Source organism: Podarcis pityusensis (assembly GCF_964106645.2).
Source record: "Podarcis pityusensis genome assembly, chromosome: 8".
Taxonomy (NCBI): Eukaryota; Metazoa; Chordata; class Lepidosauria; order Squamata; family Lacertidae; genus Podarcis; species Podarcis pityusensis.
In genome coordinates this window covers 69,170,155-69,185,144 of record NC_138033.1, presented here as the reverse complement: position 1 = coordinate 69,185,144, position 14,990 = coordinate 69,170,155, and the positions used below count along the sequence as shown (strand labels likewise).

General features: G+C 46.6%; 1 protein-coding gene across 5 annotated transcripts in view; it reads left to right on the top strand.

Moving 5' to 3' along the window:
* PLCH2 (phospholipase C eta 2) overlaps positions 1-14,990 on the top strand; it is a 339,924-nt gene that overhangs the window by 318,393 nt on the left and 6,541 nt on the right. For all 5 annotated transcript variants that reach the window (XM_081016003.1, XM_081016004.1, XM_081016006.1 and 2 more), the window contains one exon: positions 12,014-12,356. In XM_081016003.1, the coding sequence (XP_080872129.1) occupies positions 12,014-12,356 (343 nt within the window). The remainder of the gene's footprint in view (positions 1-12,013; positions 12,357-14,990) is intronic.

Here is a 14,990-nt window from a genome sequence, read left to right as displayed (position 1 = left end):
GTCAGCTGGTCCATAGACTCCGCCCTGGGCGCCCGGGAAAGTTCGTCTTTCACAGCCGAAGAAAGCCCTTCTTCAAAAAGCATTTGAATGGGTTCCGCCGATAGATCCCACCCCAATTTATGGATCAACATGGTGAATTCAGTCCAGTACTCACGGACAGATCGGCTCCCCTGTTTGCAAGCCATTAACTGTCTGCGGACCACTCCCTGTTCAATATCGCTGGAAAACATCAGATCCATGGCGCGAAAGAACTTCATCGTGTCCTTTAGGACGTCACTATTCGCTGCCATCAGGGGTCTAACCCAGTCTCTCGCCCCCTTTTCAAGATGCCCAATCACGAAAGCCACTCTTGATTCCTCGTCAGGGAATTCATCAAACTGCAGATTGAGGGCATATTGCATCTCTGTCCGAAAGCCATGATAGTCTTTGGGCTCCCCCCCAAACTTCTGCACCAATCCTGGTACCTTTCTGACGAGCTGGGTGTCTTTCCCCTTTTTGTCTGCATCCTGAGCCCTCCTCTCCTCAAGCCTCGCCGTCTGCAGCGCTAGCTGGACCTCCAACACCCGGTACCTTTCTTCCAGGCTTGGACCCGCTCCAGCTCCTGCTTCTCCGGTTCCGGCTGGGTTGCTCATGATGCCTTCTCCTGCACAAGCTGCTCACGAAGTCTGTCGGAATGCTGTGATGGGACGATGAGCTGCTTGTGTGTAAAATCCTAGTCCCTCAGAGTTTGGTCAAGTTTGCAAACCTCTGTCTGTAACGGAGCCCCTTAAACATGGCTCCGTCAGTCGCTGGCAGATTCCGACAGTGGTTGCTTTCGGAATCGCTTCCAACATAAAAGCTCCTTAACGGAAACACGTCTTCTGGACTCTCTGCGTGACAGCTTCCGGCGAGGAGTGGGTGTCCCTACAGGAGGTCCTGAAACCTCCCCACTGTTTTCGCTGGAAGTGTCTCTGAGCCATCCCTCCAGCTCCCTTTCCCTCAGCCCAGCTCCTCTCCCCCTACTGGTTCCCTCTTCAGCTGCTGAGTCTCTCCCAACCTGTGTGAGCCCTTTCACTTCCCTTCCTTCCGATGGCAGTTCCCTGACAATTAGGAGGAATTATGAAGACTTTTTTATATTAATAAAATTGCAAACTGATACGGAAACGTAGAGAGCTAAATTTAAATGGGAAAATGGGAAAGGGAGAGAAACTAGAATTGGCAGGTTTGCCTAACCCTAAGTGCAGCTGGTCCCTTCCAAAAGCAGAGTTGACCAGTGCTGGTTCCTGGTGGAACCAACAATACTTGGGAGTTGCCTGATCAGGGGCTCCTGAGCACAGCTGATCCCTGCTGAAAGCAAGGCTTGCAGTAGGTACTGATCGGCCGACTGAATCCAAGCCCCACTTCCAACTAAGATCTTCGTTTGCAGCCCAGATGAAGCTCAAGCTGTGCTGCAAAGGAACATTTTTCCTTGGGAGAGATGACTTGAACTCAAACTGGCTTTGCAAAAGCTGCAACGAAAGAACCAGGGGAGCACTCGGAGTCATCCTCAAATTCTTTATTTGCTTCCTTTATTGTCTCGTTGCGTTCCTGTTGCCAAAATCCGTGTTCCTCTTTGTTCTCTTCATTTGGACAAGGCTTCTGTTTTCTGAAGGGAGCCTTCCTGCCTTTAATAGCTTCCTTGACTCTGCTTGTTAGACCACGCTGGCATCTTCTTGGCCCCGTCACCGCCTTCACTGATCTGTGGTGTGCGTTCATTGCAGATGAGCTTCTATTATTGGGGCGTCGAACAATCCATAAGTGTTCTGGAATAAATTGATCCTCTTGCATTTTCCTTTCGACTTCCTTTTTTACCATTCCCTTCATCTTTTTATTTTTTGGAAGTTTCGTCTTTTGAAATCAAATGTGACTGTGTTGGACTTCACTAACAATTGTCCACTTACATAGAGATTGGTTTTGATAGCCCGGTGACCACTTTGGCTCCCACTTACCTCAACAACAACTTACACCAGGGCAGGCTGTGCTCAATGTGCTATGTGCTTTGCAGCAGGAGGTTACAGGCCCAGTCCTGGCATCTCCATAATGGGCTGGGAATGTCGCTTGTCAGAAGAAGAAGAAGAAGAAGAAGAAGAAGAAGAAGAAGAAGAAGAGTAGTTTGGATTTGATATTCCGCTTTATCACTACCCGAAGGAATCTCAAAGCGGCTAACATTCTCCTTTCCCTTCTTCCCCCACAACAAACACTCTGTGAGCTGAGTGGGGCTGAGAGACTTCAAAGAAGTGTGACTAGCCCAAGGTCACCCAGCAGCTGCATGTGGAGGAGCAGGGATGCAAACCTGGTTCACCAGATTACGAGTCCACCGCTCTTAACCACTACACCACACTGGCTCTCAAATCCATATAAACACCCATACTCTGCCTCTCTCCCCAAATGTCTTTAGCGTGTATGTGGCATGTCTGATGTGTCTCTTATAAGAAGTAACAGAAAACACCTCATTCACTGAAAGCATAATAGAATGGTGTCTTAACCTGGCCACCTAAAAGTCAATCATAATATTGACGCCACATAAGTATATTGGGATGGCTGTTCCACAGCTTGGGTGTTTGTGGCACACCAGGAAAGGTAATAATTGGGAAATGCTATAGCTAAGGTGCAAATTAGGCCCCAACTTCAAGAAACCCCAGTCACAGATGGTGAAGACGATGCTAAGCAATGTCCTGATGCAACAAGGCAGCTTCCTTATACAGAAAACAAATTACGGAACAATTCAGACTTCTGTGGTAGCTGTAGGGGAGGTTTCCATGGAGGAAAGTTGGACAAGTTGATTCAGGAACAGCTGATATTCATATACGCAGGTTTCAAACCATGTATAGATTTATAGGTGAAAAGCAGTGCTATAAATTGTGCCTAGTCTGGAAATCATTGAGGTTCTTCAAACACCTCAGAGGGATGTTCTAGCTGGTGGGTCCTACTGCTGTATTTTGAGCCTGCGAAGCTTCTGAGTACTCTCCAGCTGCAACCCCATGTGCAATGCACTGTAGGAATTTAACCTACATACTACTGGGGCAAAGATGCCTGCTGGATCAGTCCGGTGGCCCATCTATGTAGTCCAGCATCCTGTTCTCACAGTGGATGTCTTGGAGACGCCTGTGGGAAATGCCCAAGCAAGACCTGAGCACAAGAGCACTCTCCCCTCCTGTGGTTTTCAGCAGTTGGTGTTCAGAAGCATTCCTGCTCTGAAGGCTGAGCATGGCCATCACAGCTGTTTGTCGTTGATAGCTTTATCCTCCATGAGTTTTGTCCAGTCCTCTTTTAAAGCCATCCAAGTTGGCTATAACCAGTATAGCTAGGTTAACTATGTAGGTCAACAAAAGAGGTTTAAAGACTCTCTCAAGGCAAATCTATAACAACATAGCATGAAAACCAACAACAGGGAAACACTGAGAGTGCTCCAATTGAAGAACAGCCTTTACCAAAGGTGTCATGGGTTTTGAAGATGCTCGACTTCAGGACGAAAGGGAGAAACGTGCTAAGAGCCAGTGTGGTGTAGTGGTTAAGAGCGGTAGACTCGTAATCTGGTGAACCGGGTTTGATTCCCCGCTCCTCCACATGCAGCTGCTGGGTGACCTTGGGCTAGTCACACTTCTTTGAAGTCTCTCAGCCCCACTCACCTCACAGAGTGTTTGTTGTGGGGGAGGAAGGGAAAGGAGAATGTTAGCCGCTTTGAGACTCCTTCGGGTAGTGATAAAGCGGGATATCAAATCCAAACGCTTCTCCTTCTTCTTCTAAGAGGAAGGCACGCTTGGCAAACCCTCACCGTGATCAACTCCTGCCTGGAAACCTATGTCCCCACGGTGGAAGGGCGTGTGGATCCAGAATTGGCCTCCATAGTCACTTATGGACTCACTATTAAAACAGTGTTTATGGAAGACAATGTTACTCGGCTACGAGTGATCGCCAAAGAAAAAGAGAAAAAGATGGCTAGGACATTTCATAATGGCACAGTCCATACTTAATTTCTTTGAAGCTTGAGCAACTTGGACACCCTTTAAGCTTTGCATGTTCATGCACACACACACCATTTTACCTTAGGCTTCCCCACCTCTTGACTGAAGGCAATTTTCAGCCTGTTTAACCTCCTTTGATCAGTGCCACATAATTCTGACCCTCTTTGATTTCTCGCTTTCTGCCCGGGTGGCTTCTTGATGGATGGTTTTAATTTACAGCTGACTGACACTTCTTTTTTTAAGCCCTGGCAGCAATTTGAGGCCTTGCTGGATTCCCATCCGAACCCTGTCCACCGAGTGTCGCTCTCTTTTAAGAGCATCAAAAGACCTCCATTGTATCTTGCAGACTCATCCTGGCGCCTCTCCCCACCTTTCCAATTTCTTCCAATTTCCAGAGCTGATTGCTTTATTTCTCGTCTCAGTGTTCTCAAATCTATTACCTGCCCCTTGTTGCTTCTCATTACTATTTCTGTCTGCTTCAGTTTTTATTGAAGCGAAGTCAATATGTTAATTCATAGCTCTAATCTTGCTAAGGAACAAACCTTTTTTGGGGGGGGGGCTTAATGAGACCATAAATCCATCCCACTGAATATTAAACCAAACTTGATGTTCAAGCAGTGATGGCTGATGCCTATTGGGACTAGTTGGGTGGAAGGCAGAGAGGCTCACAGTAGGTGGACCCATGACAGGCAGAGCCAACTAATTCTGGTTTTTGTCCCCATCTTCCTCCCTGCTGTGTTCCATCAAAGTTAAAGAAGAGGAAGTGTCATCCCTTTTGCTGGATATAAGTATGAAGTAGGGCTCTGTACAGCCTACTGATCCCACCCTGTGACCTCTATCAGGCCACCCCACCCTGGGACAACTGAAGACCAACCCAGGGCAGGGATAATGTTTTATTAGGGTGATAATTTTTTTTAAAAAAAGTAGAAATTGTGATGAGACAGAAGGTTCTGTGGCTCATGGCATGAGCTGATTCATTTCCCCATGGGAAATTGCTTCGAGCTTCCAAACCCGGCAGAAAGTGCAATTGAACTCCATGCCCAACAACTGAGGAATTAATTCCTTCTTGGACACCACCTTCTCCCTTACACACACCCTGAGGGCCAATGTTGACCTGTTGGCAGTGTTGGGAAATAACTGGGGAATACCAGTTAATCCTTAAGTCTCACGTGTGTGGGGAACTACAAAGAAAAAACAGCTGACTGCCTGAATTGAAAAAGCGTGGGGGGCTTGACCCACTCTTTAGCCAAAACAGCCTACAGCTTAGTTTAAAACACAGATCTATGCAGTGTTTGCAAAGCATAGGAAATATACATTGTTAGACCTTTAAATGTCCCAGTATTAAGCACTTGCAATTGAGCTCCCCTGTCTCTACCCCTCTCGGACTGAATAGACACAAGCTTTAGTAATAGTTTAAATGCTTTACTTACAGTAGTCACAGTTCTCTCTCATGCATTGTTCAGTGCTACAGCAGAAACAACACAGGCAAGGTATTCTTGGTAGCAGAATACTGGAAGTATCTTCCAACATGGAGACTGGGCTACTGAGCTCCAGCCTCATGTGTGTGGTCAGCTTGCATGGTTCAAAAAAGAAAAGAGAGGAACAGGAAACAAAACAATACTTTCTCCCTCCTCAAAGATGAGAGGGTGTGATCAGGCCGTGTCGTCTCTAGTAATTTACAGCTCTGTGGCCCTTAACCCTTTCATTCACTAACTAGCATAGATATGCATTGTTATGTTTGACTGCAAAAATTCTCACAGGCGGAACCACCCTTCTGTCAATTCCCTGATGTAATTATGATATCAGATCATTGACAGATTCATCTATCAAAGTTGGCCCATTGGCTGTGGGGAGATAAAGTTCTGGCCCAGCTGGTTCCCTGCCCCGGCTTCTAGAGTTTGAAAATTGCTCAACAGACTGGTGCAAAGGTGAGCAGTGTAGGAGAGGCAAGTCTGAAGGCAGTCCATGCCAAATTTGGGGGAGAAAATATTTGTGCTTTTACCCAAGAGTTTTGTCGCTTTCGTTAAAAAGGCACTTCTCTGGCCAATGTTAGTCAATGGATTTCCTTATTCTGCTGTTGCTAGGTAATGGTTTCTACCCGATTTTAGGAGTCTGAAAATACAGAAGCTTGTTGCTATGCAAGATTCTCACAGATTAGGCCTCAGTTTACAGTTCAGGTAGGCTGAGGTTAGAAGTTAAGTGTGAAAGTAGGCAGGGATGAGAAGTTTGCGGAGTTACGTCTGGGATATACAGCTACTGGATTTCTGATAAGCAGCTTTTGAAGGTATAGAAGAGGGGAGGGGGCTTTAAGGGGCAGCTGTTTCACTGTGTATGCTTTATCTGCTGAATTTCCTCTTTCCCCATTGCTAACTTTGAAGGCTAGACTTGCCAGTTGACCTAAAACAACAACAACAGCCAAGTCGGCCCCTTCACTTTTAGCAGCTGTACAATGTGCAGAAATCAGGCATGAAGCATATTCAGGTAGCTGCTGGAGCCCAAGCGCCCTGGGATAGCTCATCTCTGACACTTAACCCTCAACTCCATTTTTTTTTTTTTTTGAAGAAGAAAAAGCATTACCTGTTCTCCTCTGGCACTTAGTGACTCTCAGGTGCCATTTTGGACTGGTTCCTGAATGGCCCTGTAAGTTGAATCATTCTGGTAAAAGGTAAAAGGACCCCTGTCAAGTTGTGGCCGACTCTGGGGTTGCGGCGCTCATCTCGCTTTATTGGCCGAGGGAGCCAGTGTACAGCTTCCAGGTCATGTGGCCAGCATGACTAAGCCAGTTCTGGAGAACCAGAGCAGCGCACGAAAATGCCATTTACCTTCCCTCTAGAGCAGTACCTGTTTATCTACTTGCACTTTGCCGTGCTTTCGAACTGCTAGGTTGGCAGAAGCAGGGACCGAGCAACGGGAGCTCAACCTGTCGCAGGGATTTGAACCGCCGACCTTCTGATCGGCAAGCCCTAGGCTCTGTGGTTTTACCCACAGCGCCACCCACGTCTCAGAATCATTCTGGAGCATTGTGTATATTTGGGAGAGCGGGACACGCAAAGGGAAAGATGGCTACCACCAAAAGCCATGGTGGTCACCATTTCTCTCTCATTTTATTTTTATTTTTTAATGGCTCTCCAGTGGAAGAGGGGCCTGCTAATAGGGGAAACACACCATAGGTGGGAACTTTGCCATGGGCTCTCTCAACCCAGCTGGGGTTTGCATGGCCTGCTTCCCAACTCTGTAGCCATCTCGGGGAATCTCTGGGGTGCAATCTCATTTTTGCCACTAGGTTCGGCTGGGTCATGGGAAGCAGAATATGGTTTGAGCTGGCAGGGTCCAGTGTTGCATAAGGCCCTGCCCTCTTTGTGAAGTAGCTCCAGGGCGCAACCTGGGCTGTCTGGTTTGATTGTGCCAGAGGGCATTTGCCGTTCCTACTGCTAGTGAGCCTGCTCCCAGAATCCTCCATGTGACGTAGCAGCAGGTCCAGATCCTCATCGAATTTGTGTGATCCTCGCCAGTTGCGAGGCTGTTCCCCCAGCCTAATTTAGTTATACTTTATGGAAGAAATAAGAATATACAAAATGGCACATACTAAATCCAACCAGTTCATGGTGCATGAATATATTCACTTAATATATATTGCACACAGCTGAATTGTGGGTCCACTTCAGAACCCACAATCTTGCAGACTCCTTTGCAGGGCGGTCCAAAGAGATTTCTGCCCTTTAACGTGATAAAGATGGTTAATCCAGGCACACACAGGCCATAGTCAGAGCTGCTTCTGGGCACATGTTTCAAATGCAAGAGAGCAAATCCCTGCTGAGGGGAGCAGAACTTGATGTGTAGGCAGCCTGGGGTATTTTGTGTGTGTGAACAGTTCTCCCTGAGAGTTTAAAGGCCAGAAATCTCTTTTAGAAGAACAGAGGCAGTACAGCAGCCCCCAGCCCATCTCGTAAGTACTTCTAGTATTATGTTTTATTTACCTTGCTGTTTCTGTGCAGACTTTTAAGGCCTTCCTCTTGAAAATCCACACAGAAACAGGACAGACTCGGTCCTGCCCCTGTGCATAACTGCGAGTGGCCGAACTTTGATGGCTCCATCCATCCCTACTTGTAATTCGCTTTTTAAAAAATGTGCTTAAAAAAAAAAGGAAAGCTTTGGGTTGCATCCAAAGTCTGTCTTACTCAGAGTAGGCCCATTCACATTAATGGGCATGGCTTACTTGTGTCCATTAATTTCGGTGGGTTTGCTCTGAGTAGAACTCGGTGGGAGACAACCCTGTGGTCCTCAGAAAGCTGACTGCTCCTTGGTCCACTATTATAACTTTCTGTACTCCAAGGGAATCACAGGGCCCTCCTACTCTGCCTTTTAAGCTTTTCATATGTTTACCTCCAAATGACTACCTCCTATTGCTTCTCTCTCTCTCTCTCTCTCTCTCTCTCTCTCTCTCTCTCTCTCTCGTAGCTTATCTGTGTTGCTCGTCAAATTTCTCATGTGTGGCTTCTCTCCAGCCCCCTTCCACTGCCACCGCCCTCCTGATGTTGCCTTTATCTCTTTGCGTAGCCTCCTCAGCTTGTTCGGTGTCTCACTTTCTGCCTTTTACTTCTGTCTGTTTGTGATTTCAGTGGACTTCTCTGTGTCAAAAAAAGTCTCCTTTTAGAAGCAGAGCAAATTTAGACGCCTTGAAGGTACCCCCCTCCTCCTCCCAACACAGGAAGGTGTAGTGCGCTCCTAGCGACACGTTCTGCATGCTTCTCTAACCGATAACATCATTAACATTCGGTGGTTTTCTTCTCCCTTCCCCCCCTTATTTAGCTCTCTTTTTTATTATTTCTTCCACTTCCTGAAAATAAATAAATTAAATCTTCCACTCATTACATGGATTGCAACATTTCCTGGAACGTTTGCCGGGCCATTGAACAGCCAGAGTGCTCTACATTTATGAAGCAGATCCAGGATAAAATATATCCTTTATAGGGGAAAACCCCCCTCCATTGCCCTCTCCCTGTCCATCACTTACCCTCATCCATCACTTACCCTCATTCGTGGACTAGACACCATCTACTAATTTCAAAGGGGGAAATGAAGTTCTGGTTGAGCCAATTCTACCTCCCCCACCCAGATACCTCCTATCTTTTGAGGAAATCCTCCTTCAGATATAAGCAGGAATCTGTTGCTGTTTCTTTCCCTCTATGTTTGGCGAACCCAGTTCCCCCACTGTTACTTTTTTTCAAATATGCTGGATCTTCTTCTTAAATGACTTTTCTTTTCTTCCAACCAAATTTGCACTGGATTTGGGGCCTTGAATCGCTTGTTTTGATTCAAGCGTCACTAGCTAGCCTCACTGGGATGCATCAAATGGTCTAGATGGATTGAACTGGGGGAGCCGTCACTGCACACTTCACCTCATTACATCAATGGGATACTTTTCTTTCTTTGTGGGGCGGGTGGGAGACTTCACATTATTTATGTATATGTGTACAGATATTTCCCTGCCCTCCCTTGAAGTTTGTGCCCCAAGGGGTTTAAAATTATTTGCAAAGTATGATTACTGTTTGGATGGTCATTCTATGCACTTGCCAATTTGACTCAGTATTTTGAATTTTTGCTTCTTTGGGCTGCTCCGTTAGCAGCTAGCTTTTCGGTCTGAAATTTGGTAGCTTCCGTTTAGTTGAATCCCTACAGAGCAGGAGAATAAAAGATAGGTAGCAAAAAGCCCCAGTGATAAAATGTTGGAGTAACCAACCTGTCTTTTGAGTTCTATAGGTTGCATTCAATGTTAGCCCTACTCAGAGTATCCCCATTAAAATGAATGCACATGACTATCATAGGTCCAAAGATTTCAGTGGGTCTACTTTAAGTAGAGCTTAGTTTGATCAACCCTTTAATGCTATTTGACATTTCCTTTCAAGCCCAACTACAGTCACATAGATAACTAATCAATGTACAGTCTCAAGGAATTAATTATTCCCACCTTCCTCCAAAAATACCCATCTTCCAAAGGCAGCAATGGGGGAGAAATTTGACTCAGTTCTCATTTAAAGCCAAACCTTCCTAATCTACACTTTCGTAAATAATATCAGAACCAAAATACTGCCATCCTTCAAAATGTGTTTATTGTATTTTAGTGTTTAGTTGGAAGCCGCCCAGAGTGGCTGCGGAAACCCAGCCAGATGGGCGGGGTATAAATAATATATTACTATTACTATTATTATTATTATTATTATTTATTTATTAAATTCGACCTACTTCATATTTTTGCAGTGCAGATCTCCAGACAAGCAGGGTGTATGTACCGAGGCAAAGTGTGCATAAAAATGCAAATATGACTGAAAATGACATGCCAAAATGCATTTGCCAACTGGTTTTTGCCAATATGTGTATATTAGGCAGTATTGCATGCAAATGTGCATATTAGGTGAAATTCACACTCAAGTGCTGCCGAAGTTTCATGTGAACTTTTAGAAAAAGGCCAACTGATGTAGAAATGTGGAGGACCGAACTTAACACTGGAAAACGTTAAATTTGAGAGAAGATGAAATTGAAAAATTCACCCATCCCTACTCAACAGTGAAGCTGTAGTAGCTTAGAATTAGCTCCGTTCTGTTCCAATCAGTCGCTCAACGTCCTACACTTGAAGCAGACTCCTTTTTTTGGTGTGTGAGGAAAGCTTCAAGTGAAACTGCCACTCACCAGCAAATTGGCAAGTGTCCATAGAATGACTGTAGCAGTGTTGAACACTGTGTTCAGAAGGTAGGAGGTGTTTCTTTTAGACACTTGGAGGCCGTTGGGTATTGCCACAGTTGCTCACGTTGCATGTATTATAATGTTTTGCCTCCTGCTTCACTTTGACTCCTGGCCAGGAAGGTGCTGTAGATTTCTGAAGCGACGCAAATATTCAGCAACGTACCAATTGACCGGAGACCACCGTAGGACGAGTGGAGATGAGGTGGAAAATTAATACCTGAACCATGCGGCGACCTTGGCTTTCTCAAATCAGCATCAAGTGTCTGAAAAGTTACGACGTGCCCACCTTCAGTGTTACCAAATTCTAAATCTTGAACGGGGTGGAACAGATGGGGAGCTCACCTCCACGAATTCCTTGCCATTCAGGGGTAAAGGGCACTAGACTGTGTAAATGAAGACTTTGCTTGTTTACTGTGTATACACTAACTTATGAACATGCCCAGCAATAGCCATGCATCACCAGTGCCTAAAGGTTGTGTGGTGTGTCTAAAAAGACTTTCATCACATGAGAGTTAATTACATGCTTTGTTCTCTTCCTTACCAATCCACTGGAGAGGGTACCCCCCGTGCGATCCTATGCATGTCTGCTCAGAAGTAATCCTCATTGAGTTCAGGGGGGCTTACTCCCAGGTAAGCATGCATAGAATGGCAGGCTTAGCCCTTTTCAGCTACCTCTGAACAAAATGGCAGCTTGCAGTGCCATTTCAAGGAAACCATTTTTGGAGAAGGCAAACCCTGGTAATTAAAAGATGTAAGCATAAGCACAAGGACAAGACTGACTGCAGGAAGCCCAAGGGTCAGGACCTCCCCTCCAGGAGGCAAAAGACATGGTTCGTGAGAGTGATAGCTATGGCTAAGGCAGAAGATCCCTTTGGAAAACGGAGGGTGGGCCACCACTCCCTGTCCCCCCTCAATAAGTTGCCCAGTCCAAAGGTACTTGGAATTAAGCAACACTGACGCCAACAGGGCTTCATTTCTCAGTGAGCATGCATGTAAGCTGTATGAGTAAACACGCAAGTGTCATTAGTGAACCGGAATGAAGTGGCTGGTGGGTCGATTGGGGAGGGGGACTAGCAGGACGACAGAAGTGTGAAACCAAAAACTTGCAACTCATACCTTCCTCCTCATTCTGTCTTCCAGCCCAACCTGGATAGGTGATGCTACCCATGAGGTTAATAACACCACATTGCACATCACTAACCTTTTGTTTCTTTGCGCACTGGGGGAGAGAAATGCACATCTTCTGTTACGGGTGTTTTTTTTTCTTTCCCTCTTATTCTCTTTTCCAGGCCAAGCAAGCTCTGGGCTTAAAAGGCCTGTTTCTCAGAAATCCAAAGCAGGCCTCTCTAGACAGTCATGCTGCTGGCCAACTCAACCGCAAACACTCCTTTAGCAGCCACATTTTACGGCGGACTGCCAGCGCGCCCACCAAGACCCAGAAGAAAACCAAAAAGGGCTTCCCTGAGATTGCAATCGACACCAAAGACCCCGGCTCCCAAGGGGACGGCGAGGACCGTGAACTGGAGGACGACTCCTCCCTCCCTCGTTTCGACCAAGAGCCCGAATGCGGGTCCCCGGCACCCTCTCTCGGAGACGGTGTCCACAGGGAGGCTCAAGGCAAAGGGTTGAAAGGTAAGGCTCAGAGTTTCGGCAAGGGCGACAGCCGCGCGCAAAGGGACGCGACCTTCAGCGAGCCGGTCCGGAGGTCCAACCGGGTCCGCCTGCAGGAGCCTCCTAGCGAGAAGCAGGGCGTCTTTGCCCGCTGCGCCATCAATGGATCGGGTAGGATCGGCGTGGCCACCAACTGCATGAAGTGCATGATAGGCCTGAACGAGAGCCCTGATTTAGAGTGCAAGTGGGGCGACCACGGCGACGCTCGGCCCGCCCCCAACGACGCTTCGCACTGTAATGAGTACGGCAGCCTGGCAGGAGGCGAGGAGAGGTTAGAGCTTAAAAGCTGGGGGGTCCAGGAGCAGCAGCCCAGGCCGCAGCAGCCAGACCTGCGCCTGTGCAGGGCTGGCACCGATAACCTGCCCAGGACCTGCCAGCCCTTTGCGACCTCAGGGAAGAAAAACGGGGACTCCAAATGTCACGGGGCAAAAGGCCATTCCCGGCAGAGGTGGCAGGCCCAGCCTGGTGGCAAATATGGAAGCACGGTCAACCTGGTCACCACCAGCAATGGCTCCATGTCCTCCAGCTCCAGCAGCTTAGAGAGCCTCGGAAGCCCCGACTTCCCCAAACGTTTGTCCGAGACCTCCAGAAAACAGGCGGGCACCCTTCAGAGGGAAATGAATGCCTTGTTTGCTGAGAAACTGGAGGAAATTCGAAGTAAATCCCCTATATTCTTTACTGGTAAGACCAGATCTTCTTCACCCCACCCATCCGCTTTAGATCGTGTCGTCATTTCAGTTTCCCCTTAGAAGTCCCTGCGCTTTGTTTTAATTTTGCTGTGGTAGTTCTCCGTTTAGTGTGGGCAAGGGGAGTAAACACACACACACACACACACACACACACACACACACACACCCTCAGTTCTTTCTAGATGTGCTCAGTTTTAGATGCGCATTGGTTTCTGTGACGTGCAAAATCGTTGCCGGTGTAGCAAATCCTTCTGTATATTTTTGTGGTTTGTCTGCGCATCTCTGTCTCTTTGTTTTAATCATGTAATGCATAAGTATGATTCTGAGATTTGTTTTCCAGTCCAACCAGAGGATCATGCAGAAATAAGGAACAGGAGAACTAATTCTCTATCAGTATTGCCAGCAATTACATGCTAGGATCCTGGTATAAATGTTGAATATGGGTACGAAGATCCCCTTTGGTTGGGAGCCTAATTTATCTTAGGTTTCATTTGATTAATTTTTTTTGTTTTATTTCAATGTGATACTTTTGCAGGTGTCGCAGCACAAATTGGCATGCAGAGTAATCCTATGTGTGTCTATGTAGAGAAGTAAGTCCCATTAAGTTCAGTGGGACCTCTCCAGTGCCAGTGTGTATAGGATTGTAGCCTTTGGCTGCAGTTAGCTGGGACTAAGTTCCATTGAACTCAATGGGTCCTGCTTCTGAGTAGAGAAGGCACAACATTGCACCGTAAATCGGGGATCATCAGCTTGTGGATTCCTATGGCCTAGTCTGTTGGCCTGACACAGCAGTGGATTTTGGGAGCCAGGTGGCCCACAAAAAAAATGGGCCATCTTTTGTAGCCCCAAGTGGCCAGGCAATTGAGTTATTTCTGTTATGGATTTGACACCCAACATTCCCAGACTCATCCTTCTGTACAAAATCCAAATGAGAAACATAGCATTAAAACATGAGGGATCTCTCTTCCTTACAACTTAAAACCATCCTCCCTTCTTATTCTTGTTTTTAGAATGGCGGGCAAATGATTTAATAATAATAATAATAATAAATTTTATTTATATCCCTCCCTCCCCAGCCGAAGCCGGGCTCAGGGCGGCTAACAACAATAAAACAGTACAAAAGTACAGCATAAACAACAGTCTAAAATCATTCGTTATAAAATTAATTAATTCAAGCCACTGGCAACCATTGGGCCAGAGCTCCGCGAAGATTGCCGAGGGAGGGAGTCAGGCTGTGCCCTGGCCAAAGGCCTGGTGGAACAGCTCTGTCTTGCAGGCCCTGCGGAAAGATGTCAAGTCCCGCAGGGCCCTGGTCTCTTGTGATAGAGTGTTCCACCAGATCGGAGCCACAGCCGATTTACCGCCCTTGATTAACGATTTGGCCTGGACACCTCTGGTTGGTCAAAAAAAGAATTTTCAGGATCCTACCAGAAGCTTATCCAAATGGATTTTATTCCCCCTTACTTCTCCCTACTAATTTATTCCTTCTCCTGTGTTCACCCTTTCCTGAACTAACTGTGGTTTTTTTTCTCCTGTGTTCTGTCCTATTATTCCACATGCAATCTCTTGTCTCTGTAGTTAAGAACTGAAAGGATGAGCAAATTACAGGTAACTGTTGAGCACCGCTGGTTTAAGTGCAGTATTGCTTGATTTTCCCCTCCTTCCTTTATCTTTCTGTGCTTCCCTTTTCCAACTTCTGCATGATTTCTTGAAAAAAATGCCATGCATGGATTTGATTCAGCCCCTCGCCTTTACTCACCCCCCCTTTTTTATCCTATGTTATGCTGATTACAGAAGAAATATATTACTGGCACTGGGCGGTATCCAACTGACACATCCTGTCAACACAAGGAATGTTACCCTTGCACAAAGGAACTTCGCCTTTCTCCTCTGCTCACGCACACCC